Source organism: Anser anser (genome assembly GCF_964211835.1).
Source record: "Anser anser genome assembly, chromosome: 24".
Lineage (NCBI taxonomy): Eukaryota > Metazoa > Chordata > Aves > Anseriformes > Anatidae > Anser > Anser anser.
The window spans coordinates 3,896,310-3,909,306 of NC_139745.1; the positions used below are offsets into that span (position 1 = coordinate 3,896,310).

Below are 12,997 nucleotides of genomic sequence, written 5' to 3' on the forward strand. Positions count from 1 at the left end.
AAGGGAGAGAACTCAGCAAGACACAGCTGGGAACAAGGAGCTGCTGCAACCATCAAGAGATCCCAGTAGGAAAAAAAAAGGTCTGCGTTACTCGTTGTGTCACCAAGACAGTCTTTTACTGCGGCTCTTACCTCTGGCCTGGGATTCCACAGTCGTACAACTGGGTCAATGCCACTGGTGGCCAGGAAGCAGTAACTGGGATGAGGCTGGAGACAATTCACAATCGACTCGTCTCCCTGCAGCACTCTAACAAGGTTGGTGGTTTCTTTCTCCCAGATGAAGAAGGAGCCGTCATCCGACCCACTGACTATGTACTGTGCATTGCTAGGGTGAAAGGAGCAGAGACTGGAGATCACAGCTCAGAGCCAAAGCTAGTCTCTAGCAGACACGAGAACCTCAGATGGCTTCTGTCATCAGTAGGCTGCCACTCCTTACGCTTACGGATCCAGATAAAAGCTTTCTGTGTTAGTTCCCCCCATCCCCAGAATTCATGTTTGCAATCCCAAACGGCTTTTTGGAAATGCTAGCCCAACTGGGTCCTCTGTGGATCTGCTACTGAACCTGTTATTCACGCAGCCACACAAGGATGAGGGTTTCCGTCATCCTTCTCAACCCTGCAAACCAGCGTCAGCATCACTTTATGAACGCTCACATGAGCCTACACGTGAGGCTTTATCCAATGGACAGAAACATTCTGCTGCTGCTCATACTCCTGTCCTGCACCCCTATTACGCTCTGCCAACATACCTGCCAAAGAAATTGGCCTCTTTGATGTCTGTAGTAGTGTTACAGTGGCCACAATATCGGAATTTGTAGTCGTAGCTGCGCTCCCTCAGCACCATCTCATCCTCTGAGATGGAATCCTTGCGGCCTGTGGCTCGCAGCCGGATGGGGCCACCTCCTTTCTTGTCTTCAGCTGGAAGAACAACACATTTCCCTCATCACAATTCGGGGAGGAACATGTTGTAAACAAAGCACTCTAGAACAGCATCACTTTCAGAGAAAAATTTCATCAGGGAGCAGGGCTTAGGGCACAAGCTCCCTTCCATATTATCTCCTGGATACATTGCACTATCTTATATCATGCTCTCACTCGAGACCAAACCAGGACCAGACACAAGGAAAGAACAGGCTGAGGCCAGTTTTTGTGCACAGTAACGATCAATCTGCCTCAGAAGTTGGAGCTTTTTTTCATAGGAGCAGTTTAAGGAGTAAACTCCTTGTTTGTTCGTTAGATTTTACCCTAACCTTGAAGAACCACGCCGAGCAGCGGCACTCACCATTATCACTCTTGGAGAAGAGGGCTGCGTTGATATCTCTGTCTAGCGCGTCGCAGGCACTGCTGTGTGCTTGTTCTGGGAACTTCCCTTTAAAGTCATCCAGACACTCCAGTGCTTCTGCCACGTACTTGAGTTCAAAGAGACAGCGGGCGAGACGGAAATGGGCCTTGAGGTGGCATGGATTCAAGGATATGGCCTTCAAGCAGTCTCTTAAAGCATCATAATGGTCCCCATCCCTGGAGAAAAGGGAGGGGTGGATTAGATAGTCCGGGTAGCAACAGCACACTTTCTCCACTGCCATTTCCCAGCCCTTGTCTCTCTCCAAAGCTTGCTGTTTGCAGCACTCTCTATGCAAGCAGACACACCACAAGCTCACGCATTAATAGCATTTGCTGCGTCCCAGGGGCACCATCTGACCAAGGCCAGCTTCTCGAATGCATCTCCACATGTACATAGGCAGCCCTGTAATGTGACCACGCAGGGAAGCCCAGCAAGTCCTGACCTGCCATTTTAAATCCGACAGAGCAGAGCTCACTGATACAACACGTTTAGGGAAGTCCTTTGAAGATGGAGGATGCACAAGCCCTCTGGCCAAGCAGAGGCAAGGCCTCTCCTGCAAGGCGAGCGGGGCCTCCTCGGAGCACGGCAGCTCACGCGTGCCCCTTTGTGGACGCGCGGTGTGGCAGCATGTTTCCTTGCCCACAGTCAAAGCCACTTGTAGTCCTCAGGAAGGAGCTGAAGAACCTCCACGCTTCACAGTCCTGCTGGATGCATATCTAAAGCAGCAGCCTTTTCCCACCTTTACAGGAAAAACTTGATGTTTTAGAAATGAGCAGAAGAACAGATTGGTATTGTAACAGATATTTATATCCTACGTACAGGTACCGGAGACTACGCTTGATTTCCCTAAACTCCATGGCAGTGGGGGTAAGAGTGCTTCCGTTTGCGCCCTGGAAGCAGAAGAGACATGACAAGCCTTGCACGCCTGTGTTCGATTCAGACTGGTAGAGGCTGAGAAGTCAGCCTGGGCTAACTGGCAGGTGCTTGTACCAGCATCGAGCCTAAACTGATCAAAGCCACCACAATCTTTCCTTAAAGAGGGCCAGGTCTCCCTGCGATGGCTAGTAAGACTAATTAGGTTCACACCTGAAACCCACACGCACCGTCTGGAACAGTCCCAAGGAGCAGGGGGGTGAATTGTCCTGTAGCTCCCGCAGGGTGACAATTCAGATCACGTGGAGCCTTTGTTAAGCAAGAGGTGCTCCTGTATCTATTCATCAAAGGGAGCTCCAAACGGCTAGGTTAGCACAGCAAGCAGTGCTTATTCAGTGCCACGAGCACGTTCTGCAAGCCATTCATCCCACTGCTCTCTCCCCTCTCCAGGTAGATGTTGGCCACAAATTGCAGCTCGCCTGTACAGAACGTAAAGTGCTTTGTCCACAACATCTGCAGCAGAGCAGGAGAAACGTGGTTCTTGAGGTCTGCATCTACCTTTGCAGCACCGTGCCCGTGTTAAACCAGGAGACCAGATGCACAGCATCTCACCACCTTCGTTCTAATCAGGAGGTAACACAAGTTACTTGTTATGATGACAAGACATTTTCAGAGCCGGACAGGCTACAAACTGCTCTGCCACCCTCAAAAGCCCTTCAACCCCAACTACCAGAGACAGACAGCCCAAAAGACTGGCGTGAAAACCTACACGTTGAGATGTAAAGCAGGCCCTGACTTCTCCTGTTTGTTACAGGTTTGACTCGGCTTGTGAAAAAGTGCTCTAACTAGGAATCAGCTGAAGTACTGTCAACGCAGACAGTTAAAAGCAATCAGGAGCGGTGCAGTTGGCTCTTAGGAGCAAGTTTTAGAAGGCCAGTCTTTGAAGTACTGCGGAGTATGAGCAGCATCTTAAGGGAGGTGAGCAAGGGGAGGTTAGGAAGTTAGAGCTTCCTTTTTCTGGATCTCCCCGCTGCTCAGAAGGAGGCGAAAGCAAGACCTGCAGTGTTCTGCAGGGTGCCTGGCTGCTGTTCCCGCCCCAGACGTGAAGGACACCTTAGAGGCACGCAGCGGTTCAGTGTGTTCAACTGCTTCACCCTCCTCCTCAGTGACATCCCAGCCTTCCTCTGCCATTTACCAACAGCTGTTCCTAGCAGAAAAACACATCTTCTCTGCACCTGAGAAGGTATGAGCTCAGCACCATTTACATTCTAATCACTGCACGCCACAGAAAGCCATCGCATATATTTTCACATCTTCCTGCTACTGAAAGCTGCGGCAAGCACTAGCTGACACGCAGAAAGGTTCAGATCTGCCAACATCCTCCGGGAAAAATGATGCCTATAAGAAAAATGTCATTCACTGAGATCAGCACTCAGCTTCCGTCTTCCATTCCTTAATCCCAACCTATTGTTCTTCTCCCTCTGAACATTGAGGTCTTTTTGAGGCAGCTCCCAAATCTCTGCTATTGCAAAACAGCCAGTAGGCCAGTTACCAACAGTCACAACAACTGCTGGCTGCTCTTTATCTTGGCAAGATGATGGGAGAATTCATTCTGGGGATTTCAGCAGGGAGAGAAGAAGGATATCCTCACAAAGCAAATGTAGATGAAGGGCCACAGCTATTTTAAATATGTTAATAGTAAGCCATACTACTCAGTCTTACTCTGCTCAAGGGGACAGATACCAAAATAACTCAGCTGTATCTTGCAGATGCAGCTCTGGCTATTGGTCAGAGAGGACATTACCCACTGCAGAGGCTAAGAGCGTATTTTGCAATAAAGACGAAAGAACCTCCCCCAGACTCTAAGGCACCAGTTGCCACCTCACCAGATCCCTCAGAGAGCTTTGCTTCCAGCTGAGGAGAATGTGGGCTAGCTGGGGTAACACAGGACCAGGCCACATTTGACTATCTCCAATACCAGCTTCTTGGATCAAGCAGCCGCCAAAGCAGCTCCAGGCAGGCCCACAACAATCTCACATCAGGACACGTTAAATTACAAAGCACGGTAACCCATCACCTCATCTGTTGACAGCAAATTTAGAGGCATACTCTAACGCAGATCAGAACTATCCAAAGACACCCAAATACCCTCGGAGTTGCTCATAACGTCGTTACTCAGAAGTGGATTTTTGGTTTCCTTTTACACAGGAAAGGAACAGAACGTGACTCAGCATACCAGTGGGCAAACCCACAAGCTGCTGCCAGGTGTGCTCGCCTGTACAATGTCTGTGGCCACGATTTCTCCAACACATGCTGCTGTGCAATCCCCTTGTTCTGTGCCAGGGGTGCCCCAGAGCTCTGCTTACTTACCACTTGCGCTTCATGTAGGCAGCAGCTCTGTTTCCATACAGCATGGCATTATTGGGGGCTTTCTGTACTGCTTTGCTGTACAGCTGGATGGCTTGAGTCCACAGCTGGCAAGCAAAGGCCTCGTTGGCTTGCTGCTTGATTCTCTCCAGATACGGAGGCAACTCTACCTGGGGACTGCAGGGAAAGAAGGAAAGAAGCACAGGTAAGTCTCACTTGCTAACACTCTCATTGTTAAATAGTTAACTGTTAACCTAGTTAAATACCTGCAGTGTTTTGCTCTAACTTAACAGGTCCCAGCAAGCATTAGCTAATACCAGAAGTTTCAAAGGTCCTGCACCTGAGTAACCTGAATTTAGGAGGAGGGTTTCTTTTTGACGATCATTCGACTGTTTCCGTTTTTCTTCATATACGGACACACTCAAAATTGAACAGTGGCTTTTTTAAGTCTCATTCCTCAGACTTCACCAATATATCTACGCTTTGACTGCATTAAAAAAAAAAATCCAAACCTCCTTTAGCAACATCTGATGGGTTGCAAATTCAGAAGGAAACCAAGTATCTAAGTTCACATGGCTGCACAAGGCCCATGCTCAGCAAACCAAAATGAGCATCTCCGGTGCCGTGGTGGAGGGGCCATCTAGAGGAAATGAGCTGAAAGCATTCAGCAGAGTGGCTGGAGGAACCTAGACTACCCTTATATGGTATTAAGCAACTGTGTCTTGACTTTTAACCACATCTCATCAGCTGGAGGAAAACCAGTCTGCAAGATGTGTTAGAAGTCTGCTTCTGCTTCACCCCAACTGCTCTTTATTCGTAAGGAAAAAAACGCAGCAGGGACAGTAAGAGAGGGCTCTCCGTCCATCCCTAGTTCATATGCAAGGCTAACGACAGCAGTGTCATCATTGTAAAGCACTTTTGGCAGCTTCAGTTCAGTCTGCAGCAGGCAGGTGCCTAAAAAACAGCCAAGGGAAGAAAGGCTCTTTCAACCTGACAGCCACTCCCATCTGACAGATCACAGCTCCGGCAAGGTCAGGAAGTAAAAACCATGCAGGACAACTAAGAACACTTCGCTTCCAGGACTGAAAAGTCATTTCTTAGTTTTGTCTGCAGTAATTCTTTGTAAGAGGAGAAAAAACCTAATGGACCATGCTTCTCCTAAGATGCCGTTGCCTGATTTGACTCAGGCTTATAGCCCACACAACCAGAAATAAATACAGCCCCTAGGATAGAGGCCACTCAACAATCAAATCAACATGCCAAGTGGGTTTGCACTTCACACCTTGTTTAGCAGCACCTGATGAGAGGAAGAGGACCTGAACAAAGCCATCGGCCCTTCACTGAGGCAGATCTATCATCTTACCTCACATGTGCTCTTCCTTCTGACAAGCGGAAGCCATTGCTGTGGAGATGGATGCCATTGGACACTCCATTGGTAGAGGTTTTTCCATTCTGCACTTCTGAAGGTTAGAAAAAAATATAATCATGCAATGGATCAATGTAGATTACACAGACTAATCCCTGAAATATCAGGGTTACATTTTACAGCATAACAAAACCAATGCCACAGCCCCCTTCTGAGCACAATGAAGCAGAATTCCACAATTCCACACATTCCTGTCTTCCAGCCACCTAGATCTGATTTGCCTTCAGAGAATCATTTAGGTTAGAAAGACCTTCAAAATCATCAGGCCCAACCATCAACCTGACATCACGTCCCATCACTAAACCACATCCCTTAGTGCAACGTCCACGTCTCTTAAATGCCTCCAGGGATAGGGATGCACTTCCCTGGGCAGCCCCTTCCACTCTCTCCATGAAGAAATTCCTCTTAATATCCAATCTAAACCTCTCTGGTGCAACTTAAAACAGTTTCCTTCGTACACTTACTACAAACTCTGCAGTACCCTTAAAAAATGAACCCTAGAACCAGAACCAGATACACATGGAACTACACACCCCCACAGGGCGGTTTGAACTGCGCTCCTTCGGACTGAGTCTAGGCCATAACCCGAGTACCCGACTGACTACCAGAAGCCTGACATTTAAAACTGCAGAAGTACATAGCAACTTACTTCTAAATGCCTTTGTATTTTTCAGATGCACTGAGAAAAAAAACACAGGCCTAAGTTGTTTAACATTTTATAGAACAAGGAAGATGAGTGGAACCACTGGAGATATCTAATAAGGGAATTCCAGATGCTTTTTTCCTTTCTTTCTTTTCTTTTCTTACGCTATTGCTCAAGGAGCAGTTACAAGCTGAAGTAATCTCTGAAGGTCATGCAGCCAGATCACTCGCAATTCTTATAGAAAAATATTCAAATTCAAGTTTTATAAACTGCATTTATGTTGTAGCTGGGAATACTCCCGCAGCCATTTCAGAGGCTGGGAAACTGGGGACTCTTTCCAAGCACTCTACTGAACAGCTCGGTGCTTTCAGTGCGCAGAGACATGCATGCACATGAAGTTCAGCCTTTGTACAGATGCTGCTTTTTTCACAGCCCTTGCCTGAACTTTCTGTACCCAAAAGGGCGGAGCATTTGCTGAAACTGCACCACTGTGAACCTGTTCAAACTCTGCTCTGCCATTTAAAGCATGACCTCACCAGATACCACAGTACAGATCACCCACATGCAGCCAAGACAGAAGAGAACGGCAGGCAGGGCATCTACTTGCTACCAGGATGTGAGTGTTAGATTAAGGCCCAAGGCAAGCTGAGTACACAGGCTGAACTCTGCCAGAGTGCTCCAAGAACAGGGCTGAGCACGGAACACTCCCTGATAAGAGAGAGCCGGCCTCTGCCTGGGGACAGCGCTCTGGACGTTCACCGCACACTGCCTGCAGTATCTGCATACGAACAGGCCCTGTAAGAAACAGGGCCAGGAATAAAAAGGCTCTTGGATTTACTTACTTGTCGAGTAAATGACTTTTTGAATCAACTATCTCACCACCAGGAAGGAGATTAGTGCCAGGCCAGACTCTCAGACCAGGGAAGAGATTGTTCTGTCTCCTTCTAATGGGCGTTTAAAGGGGTAACAGCTGCACTCTCCATTTTATACGTTTAAAAACACAAAACCAGTACGCCATTTCCATGTTTGTCCACATACAAAGTATTTCCTCCTTAGCTAAAGGCAGGGTACTAGGACCTCAACCACTCTACTAAGTCTACTTTATCTTGAGGAGAATGCTTACAGCTATACCTAAGTTGACACATGCACACACCCCTCGACAGCTCATTTCTTCCCTCAAGACACATTTTGTCGCTGCGTGTAAGGGTTTTAGGGCTCAGGGTATGAGCTGCACTGCAGAAATTGCCCAGCAACAGCCATGCCATACATCCTTTCCCTCATTCCTGCCCAGATGGAGCTACACCCTGGAAAGAGTTGAGTTCTACATGATTTCACTCTGCTTTCCACTCACTTCCATGACAGCATCACACTTACCCCCTGACGTGTGGCATTTCTTCGGGAGGAGGAAAGTGTATGGCCGCTGCTTGTAAGTTAGATCAAACAAATAGACCTGAGAGATGAAGAAAGAGAGTAAGACAAAAGAAAAGTCAGTGATACATAGAGGCTTAAGGGACAGAAATAAAACAGGGCTAGATGGTTCCATGTTTGTTTTACTATTTCCAGTTTTTATCCGTCTTGTTTATAGACATTTATGCACTGAGTAACAGCAGTACCAGTGTCTTGTTGCATTCCAGCACTGGATTCAGAAACAATACCACCGAGAACCAGGAGCCTCCTTTTACTCAAGAGGTACAAACCAACCTGTTCAAAAAGCTCCAACTCCAAGAAGATATTTTAACCGTTTAATTAATACAGTGATCATAAACAAATTGAACACTTATAGTGGTAGAAAAGAAGCAATACACTAAATGAAGGTGTCACTAAGCTGAAGCCAATATTTCATGAAAAACTTCAAACGCAGCCCTGTGAAACCCTAATTTAAACTTGTACCAGTATAGGATCTGACAGCCCTTATCAATTCGTGTAATTCAGTACCTCCTCTTAAAGAGAAGTCCAAGTGTGAGAAAGATCTCTAGAGGACAACCAGAGCAACCTGCTCACAGGGGAAGTTCCTGCTTAATCCACGCTGATTAATACTGTCAGGAGGATTTTCTCATTTCCCTGATAAGCTTTACAAAAGAGCCACAAATATCACCTAGTGCTTAAAATTAAAGCAATCAATATCCCAGGTGAAGTCCTTTGCTTCTGTAAGTTCCTTACATACTAGATTGTATTACGGAAGCAGTTTGATGTTTCAGGAATGAGTTAAGCAATTTTTTTTCTACATCAGGAAAGGTCAGTTCCAGAACTTCTCTCTCTCTTCAAGAGAAGGAAAGGTGAATTGCAAAACCAGATCAAAATTCCACATAAATTTAATCATCGATAGCATAACAAATAAATCCCTAATACCAGGCATTCAGTCCGAATGCATCACAGAACAGTTTAAAAGCCAACGATGTTACCCACAGAGAAGTTACTACACCTGTTTTGAAGACAACCTATGGCGGCCCAATGTTAAACTTCCTACCAAAATTTAGCTGCCTTCTTACCTGCTCCCCTCCCATGTTGACTAAGAGCTCAGTGCCATCAGGACTGAAGGTGACATACGTGGCCACCAGAACTCTCAGCCGGTTGTTGTAGTCCGGAAGCTTCACTGGAAGGTGTCCTGCGGAGGGAAGAGATCCATACATATCAGCGTCACGAGGAACCCTTGTCTTTGTCCTACATCAGCTCCTCCCTTTTACAAGAGGTTGTTAGGACAGCAAGGGCATGAAACACATGCACCAAAGTGATTTTCCATTTCCTACTGCTGTCTGTTGAATCCTTCCACCAGCTACCAAAACACTTAGATGTATGGAGCTGCCTTTTCACAAGTTCTAGATACTATTTTTGCAAGGCCATTTCCATATGCAGACAAGACCAGATTACGACTATCTTGCTAACAACTGCAGTCTGCAGAACCCAGCAAATCACAGTTTTATGGATTCACTAAGGATTTAGCCTCCATGATTTGTGGCCAACTGCAAACAAATACCTCCTTTCTCAACTCTCTAATCACGTTTCCGTAATAAAGCTCTTAGCACAATCAAACCAAGGCTCCTAAATATTCAGCTCACACAAGGGTTCTTTTGCTTCAGACAGCAGATGTGTTGCATGACCAATTCAGGGGACCTAAGAAATCCTCCAATGGGACTCATCAGAAGCAAGACTGTCAAAACTGGTCTGTTGAACATGCTGGTTTAAGATACTTTAAAAAAAAAAATGGGAAAAAACGGTAAACGAGCACTGGAGAAGAATGACGTCTAGATGCCCAGACACTGCATTGCTGACTCTTCATGTGCAGGATGAAGACAAGCCATTTCCCTTCTGTGCCAAGAAGATTTTTAAACAGCATCCTTGCTGGGACCTGTTCCAGAAGAATGTCTAGGGCCCTCAGGTTATCCAGTCCTTGACTTTCCAATGAAACTGACAAAAAGACATTTACGCTAGACAAGGAGTAAGGCCAGCTCACCAACACACACCGCTGCCAAGTCAGGGAAGGTGGGCAGGTAGCATAAGCAAGAATTCACAGCACAGAAGAGAAATAATCTACAATTTCATGCAACATCCACGTATTACACAAACACTTTCCCAAGCAGTGCTTTCTTGCGTGACGAACTCAGTTTCTTCAGGCGTTAATTTAAAGTCCCACTGGTGACCCCCAGGACACGTCCCAGTACCTGCCACGTAGTACTGTGCTGCACCATCCGGGAGAGGTTTCTGCCGGTCACAGAACGTGTGGACTCCAGCCGAAGGACTCTGCTTCATGCTTTTTCTAGCCAGAAAGAAAAGCAGTTATAATCACAGCATTCAACTGCTGGAAGCCTGCTCTATGCTAACGCTTCTTGTTCATACTCAAGGGCAAGCCCTCATGCCCGTGCAGCTGTGCAACCACAGACCTGCCTCCCACCACCCCAGTGTACTTACTTAGATAAAAGACTTTGTGGGCGCTAGAAAAGACTGGGTAAAACTGCACAGTGAGGCAGATGAGCCCCAGATCATCGCAACTCCCCCTTCCCCACTCACACGTGCCAAGAAGGCCCCGAAAAGCCAGCTGCTGTTACCTGTGGTTGTGGATCATGCGTATGTCGTAGAGCCGCACAAAGGGCCCACTCGCCCCTACTGCCAAGTAGTTGTTATCCTGGGGATTGACTGTGAGGCATTTGGCCTCCACCAGCTGCCCGCAGTACTCGGTCAGGTCTATAAGGACTTCTGAACGCTTGCTGTTCTCCCGCAGATCATACTGTCTGCAAAGGGAAGAGGGAGTCAGGCAACCCGTGCCACCAGCTAACAGAAGCAGCAGTAAGAGAGTTTAGCTTTCCATGGTGACCAAACTGAAGGCCACTCAAAGCACCGCATTTACGCTGCTCTGCAGCGACCTACGTTTAATTATCTGGCTTGTATGCGAAGAGATGACACTACCACTAACAGGCATTTGTGCCACAGGTTACTGGGAGCAAACCAGTTCAGTAAACGCTAGGCCTCAACATCAGGATAATCACTAAAACCAGCTCCATAACATGCACAGATTTAGTCAAGCTCTAAATTAGACTCTGGGCCACGACCTAACAAACAGTACACAGTATGAACAGCCTCCCGCAGTTGCATCTACTCATTAAGTCTCAATGACTCTGAACGGAAGCTTCACTCAGTGTTGCTTCTGCCTTCCTACCTTCCATTTGATACAGCTATTCCCTTCTTGTCCTCCCTTTTCAGTGGAGGAAAACAGAGGAGCTGGGTGAGTACTTATCAGGAGAATCTACATTTCAAGAAGAATCCTTTCAGCTTCAGGAAAGGGAGAGATTAGCTTGAGCTCTTTAGTACAGAGAGTCTCTCTCCAGATTTATGCTTAGCACATACTGCAATGGATCCTAATCCAATTCATTTTGGGGCAGAATTCATTCTGTACCTGATTAGCCCATCTTCTGCAGCACTCCAGAAGGTATTAGGCCACATGGGAGCTGTGGCAATCCGCTTAACTCTGTTTGTGTGATCTCCGAACATGTGGATGGTTTCCTTGACAGTCAAGTCGTGGACGTGCACCTTGGAATCGGCAGCTCCCGTGATGAGGATCCGATCCCCCGAATGCGGCAAGAACTGTGGACGACAGATTTGACATTCAGACCTGAGAGGTGCTGAGGCTCTTCACAAAGACACCGCTGAGCTTCCGTGGCAGGTCGCAGAGCAGCTTGCTTTGGGAACGCAGGACGCCCCACGTTACCACCTATATTCCACATGCACACTCAAGAGTCAGTAATGACAGTAACACACAAACCGCTCTCTTTATCTCGTATCCTTAACTCCTGATTTGCTACAACCATTTCCTTCGATTCTACAGAGGTAAGGAGCTAAGCCCAGGAGCTACACAGACTAAGAAGCACAGGAACTGGATGTAATACAATTTTTCCTAACATTACAAATATTACACAATTGGGGTTGAGGGAATGGATTGCTTGCACGAAAACATTTCCCAGCAACATTTCAAAAGCTACTCTCTTACTGCTTTGGCTGCTGATTTTGTTAGTCATTTAGTCCTTCTACTCAAATACCTTGACAGAAAAGATGTTTGCAGTATGTCCCGTGTGCATAGAAAGGAGTTTCTTGTGGTGCAGAGGATCCCAGACAATGGTATGCTGGTCATCAGAGCCAGAGGCCAACAAGCTAAAAGAAACAGAAGAGAAGTATGCATCATGGACTCCTCTGTTCCAAGCTATGACCAATTTCTGAAAGTGGTTTGACCACAGATAGCCATTAAGTTCATTCAGCTCTAAGAAGCCCCCTTCCTTCCTCTTTTCTCAGCTCTGTTTTCTTGATGCTTTCCACTCAGCCAGTCCAAGGAAGTAAAGCAGCCAAATATCAACTCCACAGAAAATAAAGCAAGTTTTTTTTTTTGTTGGTTTAGCATCTTGACCCAGCTCACCACAGACTCAGATGGCACAGCAAAAACAATAGGAGTGTTGGTCAATAACAAAATGCAGGGCCTCCACTTTCCTGATTAGCCTGGCTGCATTAACTGCTCCCACATCACACCCGAGCTCAAGCCAAGCCATTCATTCCTGGATTTGAGATGTGCCCGGGCAGTCCCAAGACAGGACTCATTAAGTGATTCACAGACTGCTTTTTAAGTGCAGGGTGTGGCAGCAGCGTTGCAAGGTGCTCGTGCGTTTATCTTCTGTTAAAGCAAAAGAATCTGACATCTGCAACCATCAGCTGTTTTAAATTTATTTCCTTGGAGCCAGATCTCTCTCAAGTATGTGAAATTTTCACTGGTAAATAATTTTGAAGACTATCAGACAGCAGACTTTGGATTTTACAAGAGGCATGTCAAGAAATAGAGGCTTTTTCTTCCATCCAGTTATTTTTCTTGGA

General features: G+C 46.7%; 1 protein-coding gene across 4 annotated transcripts in view; it reads right to left on the reverse strand.

The window, feature by feature from the left end:
- The window catches only part of WDTC1 (WD and tetratricopeptide repeats 1), a 28,786-nt gene that overhangs the window by 3,143 nt on the left and 12,646 nt on the right, over positions 1 to 12,997 (reverse strand). For all 4 annotated transcript variants that reach the window (XM_083810230.1, XM_083810229.1, XM_083810228.1 and 1 more), the window contains exons 5-15: positions 12,178 to 12,289; positions 11,538 to 11,725; positions 10,693 to 10,875; positions 10,309 to 10,403; positions 9,139 to 9,254; positions 8,024 to 8,099; positions 5,944 to 6,040; positions 4,584 to 4,757; positions 1,281 to 1,516; positions 748 to 916; positions 132 to 324 (exon numbers count right to left, since the gene is read on the reverse strand). In XM_083810230.1, the coding sequence (XP_083666356.1) occupies positions 132 to 324; positions 748 to 916; positions 1,281 to 1,516; positions 4,584 to 4,757; positions 5,944 to 6,040; positions 8,024 to 8,099; positions 9,139 to 9,254; positions 10,309 to 10,403; positions 10,693 to 10,875; positions 11,538 to 11,725; positions 12,178 to 12,289 (1,639 nt within the window). The remainder of the gene's footprint in view (positions 1 to 131; positions 325 to 747; positions 917 to 1,280; positions 1,517 to 4,583; positions 4,758 to 5,943; positions 6,041 to 8,023; positions 8,100 to 9,138; positions 9,255 to 10,308; positions 10,404 to 10,692; positions 10,876 to 11,537; positions 11,726 to 12,177; positions 12,290 to 12,997) is intronic.